We start from the raw sequence: 19,993 nt of genomic DNA on the forward strand, positions 1-19,993 counted from the left end.
GTGGGGTCGACATTTTTCTGCTCTGGTGGTATAATTTCCCAGGCATTCATCAGGGCAAAAAAGACTATACCTCAGCGGAATGGGCGCGCTAAGGCCCACCCTAGCCTGAGAACGTGAAAGTGAAAAATGGTGAAAAAAGTGCATTCAGGAGTGATGTTCTTTATTCAGAGAAACCAGATTGCACCTGTAGATAAAAACAAACAATAAAAAACATAAAAGAGATGACAAGACAAACAGTTAATTTCCATCTTGCGCATTTGTTTGTTATAGAAATAACATCCTCTGGTGCTCTAAAGAGTGCACTTGTACTCAGGGTAGAGTGATAGCCTGAGCTGTATGAACACATGCACTTCCTTCTTGAATAACAATACAGCCAGCTTGATTAACGTGACCAGTACTTTCAAAATACTGCTATTGCACCTGCACACCTACTAGGGCGTTTAGCAGTATCTTGTATTTGGTGGGGTGAATTGATTTACATACAGGCCATGGTCAGACAAAGGTACTGCTGATCAAAGTGCCTTGTACCGGATGGCATAGTTGCGACTTGTACTTGAAGAAGTGTTTTTTTAAAGCCATATGGCGCATTCCATGATAAAGTTAACTGGTGTGTTGGTAGTCAGCGTTGCTGTTCTGAGGCCGGTATCAATCACATCGATAGTTTCATCCTGTGGGATGTTGGTGTACAAGGTTTCCACATCGAGGGTCAATAGAATGTTGACCTCCTCTGGATGTTCCACATTGGTGATCAGATTGAGGACATCCCTAGAGTCTTTAAAATATAAGGTTATGTGTTGAACCAAAGTCGAAGAACATGATCACAAAATTGAGTGAGAGATTCCAAGAGGGATCCAATAACTGAGATGAATGGTCTTATGGTTGGGGGGCGGACACCCTTATATATTTTTGGTAATCCATAGAAGTAGGGTGTCATACAGGAGGTATTCACGAGTAACTCTTCTTCATGCTGGGAGATCCATTGTTGTGTTTCCACTGTGGAGATTGTGGATTTGAACTTTGTCATTAATTTATCTGTGGGATCCATTTCCAATTTCTACAGTATTTTGTGTTTGCCAGTTGCCAAATACACTCCTGGTCGTAATCACTGGGGTTCACTATCACAGTCGCACCCCCTTTATCAGCTAGATTTATTGTGATCTGAAGTCATCTGACAAAGTTATCAGTGCTCTTCTTTTTCTTGCAGGAAGGTTGCTGTAAGATCAGTGTGGTCTGAAAGCACTGGATTCTTTGAGCACTACCTTCTCTAAAGTGAGAATTTTTCTGCGTGTCATAGCTGCAGTGTGTATAAATTCAGAGGGTGTCTGTAGTCCTGTTTCTAGTGATCCGGGCTTTCTTGTGAAGAAAAAGGGAATATAATTGAATCTTCCTAAAAAAGTGATTTCATTCCCCTGTTAGTCTAAACTTGTCTTCCCTTGGTGTTGGAACAAAATCAAGCTTTTTTTTTAGACCGCTTTTTCATCATTTGTGAGGATTCTGTTTCAAAGGTTCTCAGTTAGTTTTGGGGGGGTTGGCTCCTGATTTGCCATTGTGTGTCCATCTCTTGCCAGTGTATTTGTTTGTGTTGCCTTCTTCTTCTTCCTTTACCCCTGTCACTGCCCCAAAAATGTTGGTGACTGGGGTGTTGGAAAGACAGTTGGTATGGTTGTTGAGGTCCATGAAATCCTGGACACAACAATGGTGTTGGTCCTGAGAATGAGAGTGGCTGATATCCGTACATTGGTGATGGAGCAAGGTTTCGTATGTAAAGGAACTTGCTTGTATTCAGACCTCTCGAATAACCTGTAATGACCTAATCAACATGTTTGTATTTACTAATAACTGCATTACATGACATATTTAGTCATCTAGGGGAAGCTTACCTATGTGCTTTTACTAACAGTAACCCGAGTGTCTTAAAATGCCCGCCAAAAATGCAGGAACCCTTCTGTGCATGCGTCTACCACATCTACGTAGTATGATGCTCTTTGCTTCTGGAGGGAATTCTCTGCAGATGCGCAGTAGTGCCAAAGATGTCCGCTTCAAATCTCACAAGCTAATGCATATGCTTTTGCTTGAACTAAACCTTGAGTATCTTGCTCAACCATTAATGCTATAGGTAAAATAAAATATTAGGTATAAAATAAAAATAGATGGTATAGGGTGCATCCATTTATTTCCGTATTTTAATATGTCCTTCTTCGACTTTATTATTAGCTCGTGTTTGGGCCTGAAGGGTGTCTGAAAACTCCATTTTGAATTTGCTGTACATGTACATTCCAACAGTGAAAACCTTGTAGCCCTGTCATTGAATGACTGCCAAAGCTCATTTTACCCGCAATGCGCCTGGGAAAATCTCCTCTTGACCCGAAGAAAAGGATGAAACTGAATACATTTAATACATTGTATATGAATTGAAATAAATATTGTTGGGTGGAATAAAATCATGGGAAAGTAAATTATGGGTGGGAACCTTAATCAATTGAACAATGGAAAAATTACTTCTCCCCGTCTTTTGACCAATCTAATGCAGGGAATACACAGAATTTGCAACATTAGGGGGTGGTACATACCCTGAAAATGGTATAATTAAGGTAGGCGTAGTTAGTTAATTTGTATGACTTGTCACAGACCTGTCACTGACCCAACATATGCTGAAGGAGGTCGTGGATGCCGCAGAACTCAGATGGCTGGTCGAGCACTCTAAAAGAAGATTCAGGAGAAGACTCTGTCAGCAAGAAGGGGAAAAAGAGTAGCTGTAGAGAATGGTGTGACACAGGCATTGCGCTTACCGGAGGTTACCTGTCCTGTCCTGCACCTGTCCTGACCTGTTGGCACCTGATTGATCGGGAGCCCTTCTTTTTCCAAAAGACCTTGGCCAGGGGTTGGTCTTTGCACCATTCTACGTAAATATAAATATGTGTGGTATGTCTTTGTACCGTTTGCCTTTCTCACCCTTCCTAGGTACCAATGGCTAGAAATATTACTAAGGGCCCGATGTAGGTGGCCATTACCGGTCGGTAACGGCCGAATTCGGCCGTTACCGACCGGTAAATGGGTCATTGAGATGTAGGGGGCTATATTTTACAGAATCGGTAAATTTACTGAATCAGTAAATTTACCGATTCTGTAAAATACCGAATCGGTAATTTTACCGAATCGGAAAATTCCTGATGTAGGTAGCACTGTTTCCAGTGCTACAGGCCTTTTAGATTCTGTATTTTACCACCCAATCCAATTGGGTGGTGAAATACCGAATCCAGGTGTGCATGCACATCTGTGCATGCACACCTGTGCCATGTGACACACAGACATGCCCTTAGGGCATGTATGTTTGCCACATGGCACACATGCCTGTAATTGGGGTGCCAGAGGGTGTCAAAGTGACACCCCCTGCACCCTTGCAAAATTCGGTATTTACCGATTCGGTAAATACCGAATCGGTAATGCCCATTGATTCCTATGGGCTTCAATGCCCATAGGAATCAATGGGCATTACCGAATCGGTATTTACCGAATCGGTAAATACCGAATCCTTCCGATTCGGTAATTGTAAAAATACAATTACCTACATCTGCCCTCCTCTTTTTTACCACTTCTTAAATACCGATTCGGTATGAATTGGTATTTAAGAAGTGGTAAAAAAGATTTACCTACATCGGGCCCCAAGTCTCTAAAGATTTTGATCATTATATTTCTGCTTGAAAAGTCATTAGCTGCTCTGTTCTTGTATTTGACTCACAAAATATTGCATAGATAAAGTGTTTAAAAACTTTCCTGAGTCCGTGATTATTTCATGAAATTAGAGATATTGTTATTTTTCTACCTATTATTCTAACATCCTGATCCACTAGTCTAAGGAATTAAATTAGAAGTGACAAGGAATTGGTAAGTCATGGTATACAGGTGTAAATCATAATTAAGGATCAGTGATGCTAGTTGGAACTAATCGACAAGGCTCTGCCGAATATTAGATCCGGAGCTTCAAGGCAACATAAATGCTGTGTCTAAAAATACGCTGTTACTGCCGACGTCGTCAACGATTGTTGCTTCGTTTTCTCGACCTTACAAATCGTGATTCTCTACCAGCTATTATTGAAGCCATATCCACAGTTGATACTTGGACTTCTTCTGCTGTGCTTTTGAACTTTATATACAAGCATTTATGTTGCCTTGAAGCTCCGGATCTAATATTCGGCAGAGCCTTGTCGATTAGTTCCAACTAGCATCACTGACCCGCATGGGAAGTGTTTGTTTCAGAATCTGAATTCTTTCTTAGGGTCATCATTTATAATGCACAAAGCTCAAGTCCTGATGATGGTCTTATGAAACAATCTCCCAAAGACCGAAACGTCGACTACGAAGTCTAATCCTGCTTGATATTTATTAATCACCATTGATTTTCATTTACTTTCTTGATCTGAAATCATTGTGTCATTATTTGTTAGCAGTGTAGACTCACTTTGAGATGTATTATAGGAGTATATAGGACGCTTCTTTTATATTCCAAATGCATTTTACAGTACCCTTTTTACTTCTTTGATTTAATTTCCCTGTTGTTAAGAAAATAATAATCTTTTGACTTAAAAACCTGGTTATTGTATTCTTTAATTTTGTTAGTGTTGTAACATTATTGATTTGGATTAGTGAAATCATATTCAACCACTAACTGATAGTAGTGTGGGTACCTAATTTATTGGAGTCCCCCATTGGCTGAAACTAAGAACCTCAAACAAAACCCCTTGCTGCCCCATTTTCTGAATAGATCCCTCTTTTAAGCGCATTCTTGGCGGTGTTGATCCTAATAATCAGGGTATCTTACAGGCGTTTGGTGGCATTGATGATTAAAACTAACCAGTCACAGGTACATTTCCACACTATCTGGCTCCACTTGCATTTGAAGATGATATCTTCCAGGAACAGTTGAGGGGCTGTGGTCTCTATTAATCCATTTTGTGCTATATTTGTCGTTAGATATTTGGCCAACACTGCACCATGAAATGCTATTTTAATCTGTTGCTTTTTAATAGCTGCAACTGAATTCCAATCACTCTGATTGCTGCTGATTGGTGTACCCCCGTCTTCCCCTAATAGTGAGGGTGTTTTTAGTATTCCCAAAATGATGTCTTTGCCAAAGCTGAGACCTTGGTTTTCTTCCATGGCTGTATGTGTGTTAGGGATGTGAACTTGAGAGAGTTGTAAGAAAAAGGAAAGTTATGAGGAAAAGAAGTTCCTCTGCTTTACTGCCATGCTTACACTAGTGTTAAAAAAGGAGAAAAGGAACTGGGAGCAAATAGTGCCTGTTCTCCAAAACTTTGGTCAAATCAAGACCCGTGGGGGAGTCACTGTTCCTAATGATGAGGTGTAGACATGTCAGGAGGGGGATAGTCAACAAGACTGTTTCTTTATTATTATGGCATTTCAATTACATTGCATTTATGGGCATTGACATTCTCCTATGGCCACAGGTTGTCGCATACATTGACATTGCATTTATTGGTTTATTGTCGGGCCAGCACAGATCATGGTTCTAATTGACATCGTATTTACCCATTCCAACAGAGTTTCTAGTGAGAGTTAATGGATGGTGGCATATCTTGAACACTAGCGATGAATGCCCGACATTACGAAAACCTGATTTTAGATTTAGACACAATTGGAACTTGTGGGACAGGTTGTTCAGGGACAGACCTAACCATCAGTTTCAGTGTGCCCAGAAGTCCATTTCGGGTGACAATCCCATTGGAGGGAATCTTCACTGTGGCCAATGCCAAGAATGTGACAGCGCTATTGTTCTAGACAATATTACATATGGTAAGAATAAAGTCAAGCTTGATGACATGACAAAATGTGAAAGTAGCAACATTGTATATTTTTTCATTTGCACATGTAATTTGGGCTATGTGGTAAAGACAGGAAGAGAGTTTAGATCAAGGTTCAGTAAACACAAATCAGCAATTCACTATAAAAAAAAGCACAGGCCCCATTGGTGGATCACTGCCTTGAGCTTGGACACACAGATAAGGATGTAAGGTGGAATATTTTGGAGAAAATAGCTAATATCCACAATAGGGATAACATCGCCTATAAAAAGAAAAGAGAAGTTTTTTATTTGGATTTTTTTACGAAGGTCCTCAATGACAGAGTATCTCTATAGTGGCTATATATTGTTAATCAGCGGACCTCCATCCCTAGTCCTTTTGGCAGTCCCTGCACTGTATAAAATATACATATATATATAGATGGCACTGTGCTAATCCTATGCTTAAAAATTTGATAGAAAACCATACATTTGGGTTGAGCAGATCTAGAGTGTCGCTGGTGTTGAGGGTGCTCAGGAACTGCTTTCCGCCTAAAGTTGAAACAACACTGCGCTAGTCCTATGCTGAAAGACTTTGCTGTAGAAATGGCGGAAGACTTTGTCCATTTTTATCTCAGCGTGAATGTCACTGTGCTAAGCCCTGATCTGTTGACTGGGTAGGAGTGTTCTGATTAACTCAGATACTCTGTCCATCACCACCCCCTTTTTGAAATATTTTGGCCACCACAAGTGTGGAAGGGTATGCTCAGACATGAGTCCCTTGCTCACTGCACCATCAGGATTCAAGCAAGCCGGGCCGAAGACGGCTGTAATGCCAGAAACCGGTCCCCGGAAGCTTGTTTCCTTTCCAGTGAAGAATTGGCTTGGTAGTTTGGTCTGCCCTGTTCCCATGATGCACTGGGCCAGGGACAGACTAATTTGCATATAGCCAGGTTCTGAACGGGGATGGTGCAGTGAGCTAAAAAACGGTGATGGATCAAGCCCTGATCTGTTGACTGGGTAGGAGTGTTCTGATTAACTCAGATACTCTGTCCATCACCACCACCCCCTTTTTGAAATACTGTGCTAATCCTATCATTAAGAACTTTGATAGAAAGCAGACATTTGAGGTGAGCAGGTGTTGAGGGTACTCTATACAGGAGCTGTTTTCCACATAACTTGAGAACTACCCAGAGTTCTTTGGTTCTTTTTTGCATAATGTATGCTTCACTCTATGCCTGAAAGGGTATTGTTTTTACCTATACTGTGTGCTCACTTGTGTCTGGACGAATCTATACCTCTCTGAAGAGCTCTAATTCGAGTGAAACACACGTCAGGAGTTGTTTTTATTCATTTCAGGATGGCTTGGTTGCTATTTTACCAATTCAAAGCTGTAATTCTGTGCCAAGAGTGGTAACACGCTTTCATCATTTTGCAGCTCTGCATGGATAGCACTGTGCTAGTCCTATGCTTAAAGACTTTGCCCCTTTCTATCTCAACGTGGATTGCACTGTTCCAATCCTATGCTTAAAAGCTTTGATAGAAAAGCAGACATTTGAGGTGAGTAGATCTAGAATGTCACTGGTGTTGAGGGTGTTCTATACAGGAGCTGCTTTCTACCTAAACTTGAGAACTACCCAGAGTTCTCTGCATCTTTTTTGCATACGTTATGCATCACTCTATGTCTAAAAGGGTATAGTTTTGAGATATATATGTGTGTGTTTCCTCCCTCGGTCTGTGTATTAATAGGCATTTTTTGGTCTAATCACTTTCCCTAGCTTGACCTTTTTCTGGCTTCTACATGTCAACTCTTGAAGAGGTTATCAAGATGGCCGCCATGTATCTTAGATCTCTAGACTCATGCTATTGCTTTAACTTCTGATACAAAGTTTTGGGATCTTTCTCTCTTTTTTCTCTGTCATAACAAATTACATTTTGGCAGTTACCCCCTTGGTTTTTTTATTTTTTTTTCAACATAGGAACCCCCACTTCGTGCTGATAGGGGCATTTCATAACATATACCTCCTTTAAAGATTACTGCCATTTTTCCAATCTGATCCAACCCCAAGTGCATCACATCAGTTTGCATCAGGGGAGTTCTTGTGTACTCATTAGCTATTCTAATGTCCTTGTGGGAATTATAACCCAAGCCTCTGCACTTTCCTACTGTGTGCTTTCCGCATCGTGACACAGAAACTTGCCAGTTTTGTCAATGTGTTGGACCTTCATCCCATGTAAGCAGGCATTTAATTTCCACTCTCTTATGCTTCATTACCCATCCTAGGATGTTCATTATCATTGCCCATTGTGTATGCTATTCGTGTTGTTTTACAAACCTGAATGCAGGTGACATGTCATTTTTGCCCATGCTTTTCAGGTCTTCATGACTAATTTATGGCTTGATTTTGTTTTTATTCTGGACTGAGCTCTATTGTGTTTTTCTATGTTGCTGCCCTTGGGATACTTCTCTCAATATTCCAGAGAGAGTAACACAAAGCATAAAAAGCATGCAGAGCACGCTTGGACGAGGGACAGCAGCAGGGAGCAGAGTGTGGTGCAGCAGCCGCCACCGCTACCATTGCCATGATCGGTCCAAAGCAGTTTCGGGACCCCAGCGGTTTAGGAATTCAGGACTTCAGCTGGATCGCTGCACAGAAACAGGATGCACTGCAGCTGTTCCCCATGTCTCTGTACCTCCATCCGGCTCCAGCTTCAGTTTACAACAACACCAGGCAAGTGCGACATCGATATTGGCGTTAGTACTAGCATTGGCACTGACTCAGTTTGGTACCAGTTGGGTTAAGAATGGCTTGGCAGGTGGAGGTGGATTGCAGATATGGTCTGCAAGGAGCCCAGCTCCTACCCCAAGCTCCCGCAGACTGGGGAAAAAAAAGAGAGTTTAGTAAAAACAAAATCCCAGAAAACCCACATGAGCGTGAGTGCAGCAGCTGTTGCTAGCTGCTACAGAGAGTGTGCCTTGAGGGGCCCATGGAGGTGTCCTAGCTAGGTGCCTGGTGTGGCTTATGGGCTTCCTCACAGTGCCCCGCTCGCTACACGCACTATGTCTGCATCTTTTACTAAATTTATTACTCTAGTTGTGCAAAGCAGACCTGAGACAGTCAAGAGACAGAGCACAGAAGGACCACAGCACCTAAAAGACAGAAAGATTAAAAGATCAAAGCAGCCTTATGGCAGTTAATAGTCTAGAAGCAGCCCTGAACTCAAAGTCTGGGATGAAGGTTAATGTTAGGGCATCCCTCTCAAAGTAGTAGTGGCACCCACAAAAAGAAGCTGCCAAAAGCAGTGGACATCTCAATCACCACCTGAAACTAACCAAGAGACGGGAGGGATATATACAATAAACACAGGACCTCGCTCCCTCACTTAACTTCATTTCATTTCACATCCCACTTACACACTATTAAAGAGCCTAAATGAGCAGAAAAGAAAACACTGATGTGGGTATAGGAAAGAGTGCTAGGAAACTACAGGAGCCGTTTCTGGTCTTCAAGTGTAATAGGGTGAACACCATTTTGAGGAAAAAACAGGCTTTTGCTGAGGGTTGGAAGATAGCCCACAGAGCCTTCTTACAAAGGAGAGCAACGGCAATGGTGGGAGGCAGTACGCGGTATAAGTGGATGCCATAAAGTAGAGATCAAAAAAGCTTGTCTATAGCCCAAGAAAACAGGGTGCCATCATCAACCCAACAGACAGCGAATGGCAATTAACAAAGACCTAATGGACAGTAAATGACCATCAATAAAGACCTAATGGACAGTAAATATCCATCAATAAAGACCAATATAAATATAGGAAGGATAACTGAACACAAGCCTCCGAGGTCATTTCTAGCTACTCAAACAATAGCAAATCCCTACTATCAAAGAACAACATAGAGGCAGTAGGGTCAACAGAAAAAAAATATTGGTGACTCCCACAACAAGCAGAAATACATTAAATATAATTGTTTAAATGGAAAGCACACAGGGGCAGAGACATAAGACACCCACTGAATACTTTCTAATTGTAGCCAAAGGGACAACCACTTCTATCATAAGAGGTCCTCCATTGGCCCAAAAGTGTCCACACCTAAAATGGATATGGATACAAAGGAGATTTAACCTACTAAAGAGACAATGGAAAACAGCACAATAGAGAGTAAGAAGATTGCAACTGCTCAAATGAATATAATCTCTTCGATTAAAATATCCTCAAGTCGAAATTCCAGGGAAGCTATCTTGCCTAAGAGTTGGAGTAGCATGAACCAGCAGGAGCTTTTCTGTACAGCCTCAGAGACTATAAACCAACAGCAGAAAATGAAGTTATTATTAATGGTAGAGGTGGAAGTATTTGTACAAGATATCGACGGTGGCTAGCTCGACACCGTCATCTCAACACCGTTGAGGCTAGGCGATACGAAAAGCCCAGACATGCTATAACAAGGGCAGGAAGCATGGACACACAAGTAAGATTTTAGTCAAGTTCAAATTCTTTGATCTTCATACCAGATAAAACATACAGCAATCCCTCACGGGCTAAGATAAATGACTGTCCTGCATAAACACAACTCTTACAGCAGCAATTAATGCTCTCACCTTGCAATCACATAAACTGGAAATCCAAATGGATATAATTCAAACAATAGCCTTAGCAATTGTAAAATCCTCTGCCAAACTTGAAAATATAGAAAAGAGGCTTAAAGCCAGGAAGTGTCATTACAATGATATTGTAGGCAAACTAACAACACTCCTGGAACTCCTGTCAACAATGATAAATGATCTAAGGAACATAATCCACCTTGTCAGCAAAACCCAAACAACGTCATAACAGGACCCGTCTCAAAAAGCTCAGTCTTGCCAAAAGGATATGTAGTACAACCTACAAAAGCAGTAGGCATGGTGGAAGATGAAACAACTAGAGACTCCCCAAATTCCAGTCAATATCACAAAAACGCACTCATTGTTAAAAAAAAATCTGAGACTACAGGATGGATCAGATTCAATAAAATGCTGCAAATTACAATTGCACAGTCCACTAGGTAAGGAAGCAAAAGATCTAATATGGGTCGCCTCAAAACTTGTACCAGTAAAATAAATCTCCTGCCCCATAAAGATAGATGACTTGCCAATTATTGAGATAGGTATGAGTCAGGAAACTTCAAGTTCCTGAATACCAGAAAACATTGTAAATAGGCTATCAAGGCACGCAGAAAAAAGATTAAAGAAACAGACAAAATGTCAAATCTGAAGGACCTGGGGATAGCACCCTCATGTCCCAGCAGAATTATTAGCAAAGTCAATTCTGAATCAGGATGTGCTAGGATATAAGATCAAGACTCGCGTTATCCCACACGGTGGAAACATCCCCAGGGTACACTCAAATAGAAAAGTTAATTAAAGTTCAAGCAAGCGTCTTCTAAGTTTTCTTCAATTTTGTTTATTGAAATCTTTATCTTTAATGGTAATTATATATCCAACATATATTTCAATTGGTATGCCCAATGCATTTTGGGCCGTGCCCTTCTTCATGGGATTGTTTCCTGCAATCGAAAAACCTACTGGTACCATCATGAGAGTCACTACAATGTTCGCATTGTTTCAGAATTATAATAGTTTGAGCATACTGTTGAGACCTGAGGAAGGTGCGACTGACTGAAGAACAGTAACACATGGCACATTTTAAAGAGCTAAAAGGGGGAGCAACATGACTGGATAGGCGGTGATATAGGGAACGCTACTTACCGTTCCTAATATCAGGGATGTCCCCCAAGAATTGCATAATATTAAGCAAAAAATGGGCATAGAGAACTGAAACCAGAGTGCTAATAAAGTCAAACAATCAGGCATAAACATTTTATACTGAAATGTTGCTGGCATTCAGAGAGCACTGAAGAAAGAATCTGCCTAGGTGATTATGCAAGAGGGGACATTGCCTTCCTACAAGAAACCTCCGCAACCAAGCCCATGTATTTGGAGGGTTTTGCAGGCTTTTGCAAACCAACGACCAGAAATCAATGGTATGGCAAACCATCTGGTGGGGAGTCGACCTATATAAATCACACAACAGATCTCACAGCCCTAATAATAAATGTGTACTTCAACATTCAGAGCCAGGCAAAACTAGAACCAACAAGATCCATGGTCACCACAATGGAGGAAATTCTATGCACGCATCCATCTACTGCTAAGGTGAACATAGGTGATTTCAATTGCCACCATCAAGGAATTGACACAAGCGGAACAATGCATCTAACACACTCAGGGAAAGTCTTCAACAACTTCTTACAAAACTACAAATTCGCGTCTGATGAGGTATTAAATATAAACCAAAATCCAAACTCATCAGAAATGTTTACATACAACAATTGACTACATTTTCCCTGTGTAATTATCTTAGCCAAAACATATCTCTATTTGCAATGGCAATGCAGAAAACAAGTGACCACGCAATCCTTCAAATGTATCTAAGTATCCATAGCAAAATACTACTACCAAGTTCTCAAAGCACTGATTGGAAGCGTAAAGAATATGCTTAAATCTATCTATGAAGGGACAACTAACCCATGGAAAATATATATGCAAAAGAAGGTTGGATCACTTAGCCTGATCACACAAAAATGGGGCCAGCAAGGACTAAGTTATGTGGCAATCAAAAAAGCACTGAACAGACTAATTCAGCAATTATCATAGGAAGCAGACTTATTAAACTATACAGCCAAGGGGGGCCTGTCCAGATTGATTACAAAATACAAAGATTATAGATTACAGCCATATCTTAACCTCTTCCCTCTGGGGGTAATTCCCCCACGGTGCAGCGGGGGGGCGGGGGGTGAGCGCAGCGCTTCAGTGCTCCTTACGAGACCAGGTCGTCATGAGTCATGGAGCTGTGCTCATGACGGCCTGGTCTCATCCTGACCCCGCCCACTGATTAAATCTCCCGCACAGACTGGGAATTAACCATGCGTCGGCGGAGCGGCGCCATTAAGACAAGACCAGGCCGTCATGAGCACAGCTCAACTGGGACTCATGACGGCCTGGTCTCGTCATGAGCACACAAGGGGTTAAGGAAGCACTGGCGAGCAAATATTTAGAAAAATATTCAATGGGCCTGGCTTGTGCCCCTTCCAATAAAATAACTAAATCCAGTATTGAAATACCTGGCTCCAATAAACAGGTGCAGCATATGCAAGTACAGAATGGAGTCCCAGCTGCATTTGGTGTGTTGTTTCCTGGTCTGCTACCACCATGTCAGAACTTGTTAAAACCAATGTATCTTTCTAAAGGGGTTCAGACATGCAAAAAAGCAGTGTCTGCATTGTTCTCTTGCACTGCATCAACAGAATTGGCCACATTTGGAAGGTATATGTCAGATGTGCTGAGCAAGAAGGACCTGATGACACTAGTGTGGTTTGCACAAACAATAAGTAAACATGCAGTGAAGAGACTCTCATGTAGTCCCAATATTACAAGGCACCTGGGCACTTTAAACTAGAGCCAGTTAGAAAACGCGGCGGTTTGTATAGATGTCATCATCTTCTTTCCTTCTTGCCATATGAGGGCCTCAAGACAGGGAATAGACATTCACTATCAATCAATGCTGCTAAAAAGATACCTTTACAAAATGAACAAAAAATCAACATCATTTTAATGCGAAATCATTACAGAATTTTAATTATGCTAATATCAATGTAAGACATATTGCAAATGATTGTAAGTTTTGCATTAAAAACTTTCCTTCATTCATTCACTCATCTATTCATTTAATTTAATTCTTTCGAGTATAGTATCCATGGGTAAGCGGTACGACTACCGATGACTGCGGAGGAACACGCCTCCGCTTAGTCACAGGTGATCTCGGCCCCCACCCTCAGCGATGGCGGACTGCCTGGACGGATGGACTGTCCAGCGTCTTTGCACTCCAGTTTGATAATCAGCTGCGCTAGTGAAATTCAATAGATGGCCTGCTGAACGAGCGGAACCTGGTGGAGCTCGTAAAAGAGAGGATTTTAATTGAACAGAGCCAGTTGGTTGATGAACTACTGGTTAGAACATCGGATAAAAAAACAGGTGTCTGGAAGAAATATCTAGCCTCAACTAAGGGAGTGGATCTTGAGTTGAAAGCTAATAAGAAATGGTCGGATCATGAGAATTTTGAGATGTCTCCCCATATCTGGTCAACTATTAATAAACTTAATTTTAGCACATTGAAAGTGGCAAAAAGGCGTGGGATGCTCTTTTTCAGCAAATGGTTATTGTATCGAACTCTTCATTCTCTTTCGAAAATGTATGCAAACCAGTCCTCTCAATGTTTTCGATGTACAATTCATCCACTAGCCAATTGGTCGCATACTATGTTGAGCTGTCCAAAAGTTTATAAGTATTTTGTAGATCTTTTCAGCTATTTGGAACATGAGTGTAATATCCAATTGGCAGTTAATGATAAATTAATTCTATTTGGTTTTGATCCTGACCTTTCTTTTACGGACTCATTGACAACATTTTTATATATAGCGATGGAAGTAGCTAGATCACTGCTATTGCAAAAATGGCGCACCGACTTGATTCCCTCGGTCTTGGAGTGAGGTCAGAAGATAAAATTAGTTAAGAAAAGTGAACGCATTTTCGCACTACGAATGGGAAGCATTAAGAAATGTTTCAAGATATGGGGTATCTACTTTGATTAAAACAAGGGGGGGAGACTGCTTTTATGTTGTTTTTGTAGGTATTGTGTAAATGTTTAAATTGATCCTTGTTGTGTGTACTATTAATGTGTTATGAATTTGTCTAAATTGTCCTAGATGAGATTTCTTCTGTCGTTTTCGAAGCAATGATGCAATATTTATATGTTTATACGGTTATGTTTTACATTTCCAGCTTCAATAAAAATGTAAAAAAGAGTATTGTATCCATGTTTCAGATGCAGAGTAGGTGAATGTTTGATGATAATATAGGTTCTTATCTTTCTACATCTCTTTGATCCTAATTTTAGATTCTAGGTTTCCCAGGTTTCAATGTGCTACATCCTTTTTTGATATATCTTGCCCCATCCCTGTTGTTAGCAGTCTGTGGGAAGTCTTCTGAACAATTTGACTATAATGATTGTGGCCATCCTTAATACATCTAGTTTTGTGAAAGAGTAGTGATAATAATAATAATAATAATACTAATATATATTTTATTTGATTTCCTAAAATCATAAAAGGGTGGAACATACCACCATAAGATGTACAATGTTACACAAGTGTACTGGATAAAAAACTTCAATAAAACAATTTTGTATTTATGCCCCACACATAGTGTAATTCATTCCCAAGGCCAAGAATGTGTTATGATGTACTTTGACCACAAGAAATTTGTTGTAGACATGATTGTTCCTCCTATTTCAAGTACATTGCTTGTGCTAACAGGAGAAAAGGACAGAGAGAAAGTGCAAGATAACATTCTGGAAAGGACTCAGCACGATACTTGATGGAGTGCTGGTCATCTGTCTTTCTTTCCGAATTCTTTGATCACTGAGTGGTTCTTTCCAAGCTGCTAGTTTCAAGAATGGACATATCTATGCCTCCAATTTCAAGTAAAGTACATGTGCTTAAGAGTGGGAGGGGAGTGAGGGAAAGTGCAAATTAGAAGTTCTGGAAAGGACTCTGCCCGACTTCATGTTCGAATACCGGTCATTTGTCCTTTGTTCTAAGTTCTTTTGACCCTGAATCCTTGTTTTGATTTCTAGTGCTGCCCAATTCAAGAATTTAATAGTCTTACAAGAAATTTGGACAGAGGAGCCGCTCAGGCATTTTATGACAGTCGCTCTGCAAGTCCTTATTTGAGTTTCCCTTAAGGCTGTTTGTAGGAGGATCTTCCTTTCATTGTGTAAAGCCGGGCATATGCATAGTATGTGTAATAGAGACTCTGCTCCTTTACCACAGAGGTGGCAATCCGAAGTTGACCAGATCCGTAGCCATTTTGGAGTGAGATCCTTTGTCATGATAAGCCCCGGTCTTAGTAAAGTTAGTTTCCGCTTATAATAATCTGAGAAGCCTTCTTGTAGGTATGGTTGCGGTTTCAACAGTTTGTAAGTTGGCATCACCATCCATGCATGACTTTTTCCGGCCAATAGAGCTCTACCTGTTTGAACAATGTTTGTTTGATCTCTTTAGTGGTAATTTGTTTGAATGTGGAGTATGGCATTGGTGTGTGCTAGGCTTCCTCAAGGTTTAATGTTTTAAAATTCGAACTATGGACAGGTTCTGTCTTGATTGTTTTTCAACCTCCTCCCAGCAGTGGTGAGCCAATGTGTTGTCTTCGGCTGCCCTCATTCTCCAGTAGTGCTAGACCATGGCTCCTTGTCTGGCCGGTATCGGATTTTCAAATCTGTATTCCAGACATATCTGTGCCTGAGAGATATTACGTGTGAAGTAGTGTTGGACTTTCCTAGTCAGAATAGGTGTTCATTCATACTTTTTCAATGTATTACCGATGGAACTAAATGGGGCCATAAGGTTACCTTGACAAGTAAACCTATGGTGATGTACACTGACTCAAATGGGCAATAGGTTGCACTGTTTTGCAATGTGATGGGTGATGGTTTAGTAGGCCACTTCAACAACTTTTTTCATTGGGTGCTCTTTTGGAAGCAAGGACAAACGTTGATGCTAATGACAAGGTCAGCTCGTCATGCAGGTCCACTGGAGCTGTGCTTATGACGAGCTGGCCTTGTCATGAACAATGGGAAATTAGGATCTTCAGCGTAGGAGAAAAATACACTGTAGCATTGAAGGTGTTATTAAAGTTAAGGTAAGTATATGGTCACGTTATTCTTTTGCAGTGTGAGTGGTCAGCTGGCCACTTTATTATGAAATACGCATCAGCACCTGTGTTACTGCCTCTCTGACATGGCAATGGAACACCATGTTCTCAGACAACATATATAATTGCTTGACATAAAGGGTATGAATAACCGTACTATAAATTGTACGAGGATATGCCCTACAGAGACTTGTAAATGATTGTCACACCAATAATTTGTTAGAATGTATAATAATTAATTCTTTACCATGCACTCAAATTGGGGCCAGTTTATCTTCTTTGGATAATTGGTGATTATTTACCATTTAGACATGGCACAAGACAGTTTTAATGAGTCTTTGGAAGATGTGTTAGCTATGAGTGACGTTTGTGAGTATATAGAGTTTTAGTTTGTGAGGGTGAGATGGTTTTCTGTTGTTAAAGCATCAAGGATAAGTTACTATGTTCTAAAATATTGATTATGATTATGAATTTATAAATAAAGATATAAATTTGATTTTTCCATACACAAATGGATTCTGTGTTATTAATATGTGTATTTGACTCCTTGTATGCAACATGTAGTTGGAGGTGGGTGGTTGTTGTTCTTTTTGTTCTTCTTTTCACCTTGTTGAACCAGGATCTTGAGGGAGTGTCTCTGACCCTTTCTAGTTTCAGGGGGACTAGTTGGTCCAGGGCAGTTTTCATAGTCAGGTTCTAGTGGGTTGTGAGCTCATCTGTATTAAAGTTTTCTGTAGTAGGTGGGAGAAGAGTAGCTAATTTTTCTTCCAGGTCAGTTAAAGGGATTAGATTGAGGTTTCTAGAATACTGGAGGGTTTTCCTAGATTAGTTGGGAGGAGTTGCCTTTTGGATGATGTATACCAGAATGATGTGGTGGTCTACCAAGTTGACTGGGAGAATGTAGTTGATGTTTATCACTCCATTTTTGGTTACAATAGCATCTACGGTTAAGCCTCTGTTGTGGGTTTGTCCTTTGCAGTGTTAGGGAAGATCATTGCTGAGTAGGAGTTTGATTAATGCTTGTATTACTATGTCCTTATCATTATTCCAGTGGAGACTGAAGTCACCTAGGATTAAGATGTTGGAGTGTAGTGCGTGAGCAGATCAAATCAGTGATCACTGAACGCGGATGTGTTTCCTGGTGGGTGGTAGAACAGATGATATTTGTAAAACTGATGACATTTCATCAATTTGTTTTCCTTTAGCTTTAGGGTGGTGCTGAGGTATTCAAATTAGGGATACTCGCAAACAGCTGATCCCAGGCCCAGGAGCCGCTCACAGGCTTGACCTTCCGGTAGCCATCTCTGTGCACTAATGTCATATTAGGTTTGATATTGATTTCAAAGATGATTGTGTTAAGAAACTTAATGCCTGTATAAAGGGAAACATACCATCTAAAGGATCATGAACATAAAGATAAAATCATATTGTGTTTGGCAATGTAGTCGAGGATATTCATGCATTCGAAAAGGGCAAAGATAAAAAAAATTAGCATAATAGGCCTTTGTGAAATTTTAAGTACACTGGAGTATTCAGAGTAATGTCGTTAATTTCATGTTACTGTTCTTGAAATTGCCACAAATTACGGGGCATATTATCAAGAACGGACTTAAGTTTATCGCCAGGAATCTTCCGCTAAAGCAGCGATAATGGGCTTGATAATATGCCGTAGAGAATTCCCATAGAAGCCCATGTTCACACAAGAACATGGGAATTCATAAGGGCATGTTATCAAGCCCATTATCGATGCTTTAGCGGCAGTTTCCTGCCGCTAAAGCGGCGATAATTGTAATGCCGTTTCTTGATAACGTGCCCCAAAATGATTGCGCCCGCTCAGGAAATTATGAGCAATTTGACCCAAAATTCCTACAGCAGTAGCACAGGAACAAAACACTTAGCGAGGACGAGTGGCTGCTGCTGTTAGTAGTCAGTTACACTGAGTGATATTTTCTTAGTCTAAAATGCATTCTTGAGTCCATTATGGACACGAGGGTGCATTTTGCAATGAGAAAATAGTGACAATAATCATCTGTCAATTTGCTACAATCTTGAGTAATTAAATGACAGCACATTATGCGAGTTACACCTACGTCTAGTGCATATGACTAAAATGGTTTCTACTGGATCTAGTTATATATACAGTGGAAAAGAAAGAGCAAAGGAAAATAGACTTGTTGTATAAATATGTTGTACGAAGCTAGCAGCCTGTAACTCAGTTTTAAGAAGCAATAGTGAATCGAGTAGAATATTTTTTGAAGCAAATGTTTTTCATGCTGCAGATGGAGGCAATCACAGCCATGTGTGGCCTCCCAACTAGAATGTCTATCCATGTAATATGTTGCTCTCTATCTCCATGTTTAGACTTAGAACTATATAGCATCCCTTGAATAAAACAGGGAATTAATGTTTACTTTGAGTTGCACGTGCATCCAATCCATTTTGTGAGTTGTGCAGCAATACATTGGAATTCTTTTGTCTCTTAGACATACCTGAGGGTATCGTTGTAAACCCAAAATTCTCGCCAGCACGATGGAGCGTGTTGAACTGTCTGGCCCGACTATGGCTGCAATTTGAGGCTTTTCCTGGCATATGTAGTTCAGAGCAAGACCTGCTTGCTGTGTAAGTATCCACAGCATCCCATCCAGAGCCTTCTGCGTTACAGCACACGAGTCATAGACCCGGAAGCCCAAGGTGACATTGGGTAGGAGATCAGGGTTCTTGTTGATCTCTTCAATGGCAAATATCATGGCTTGTAGCCACTGATAATTCTGAAGACTGAACCTGAGACAGGTAGAGAGCAGATACAATGTTCAAAGATGACAGTGTATTTGACAACAATCTTTAAAATGAGGCACAGAAGAGGTAAATGTTGTTTAATACAATTTCATCTATAGCTGTACCCTTTGGCATCATACTGTGGGCTTGTGGTTAAATTAAAGTATTAACCTTGTTAGAGTCATGTTGTGTTCTTAACAAAGAAAACGTAAAAGAAAAAACTCATAGAGACAAAATTAAAGTTATAAGAAAGCATCTGGAATAATAAAGACATTGGAAGCAGAGCCAAATATAAAGTGTACACTAAGAACAAGGGTGGACATCATTTAAAATGGGCAATAGTAAAATAGATGAAAATAGTTCTGTGTTCCTATAATTGATCAATTTCTTATTGATTGCATTAATCTATTCATGTATGCTCTTTTATTGACTTCTGGCCCTTGCACTCTAGGAGCCCCTCATGACTCCCGGTCACAGTTGCATAACTGACCAAAGCGTCACCTAAAAATCAGAGGCCTTTACTACAACTGCAAACCCACATCCTGATCTTATTAGCCTTTGAATCACCCGAAAAGCCACATTCATACTTGGTAATGCTTCACATCTGCATGATAACCAT

General features: G+C 40.5%; 1 protein-coding gene across 1 annotated transcript in view; it reads right to left on the minus strand.

The window, feature by feature from the left end:
* The window catches only part of LOC144797914 (extracellular calcium-sensing receptor-like), a 187,946-nt gene extending 168,600 nt beyond the window's left edge, over nucleotides 1–19,346 (minus strand). Inside the window, exon 1 of the mRNA XM_078668716.1 lies at nucleotides 19,089–19,346. Within this exon, the coding sequence (XP_078524842.1) occupies nucleotides 19,089–19,346 (258 nt within the window). The remainder of the gene's footprint in view (nucleotides 1–19,088) is intronic.
* Nucleotides 19,347–19,993: the final 647 nt, after the last annotated feature.

Source organism: Lissotriton helveticus, chromosome 12, assembly GCF_964261635.1.
Source record: "Lissotriton helveticus chromosome 12, aLisHel1.1, whole genome shotgun sequence".
NCBI lineage: Eukaryota > Metazoa > Chordata > Amphibia > Caudata > Salamandridae > Lissotriton > Lissotriton helveticus.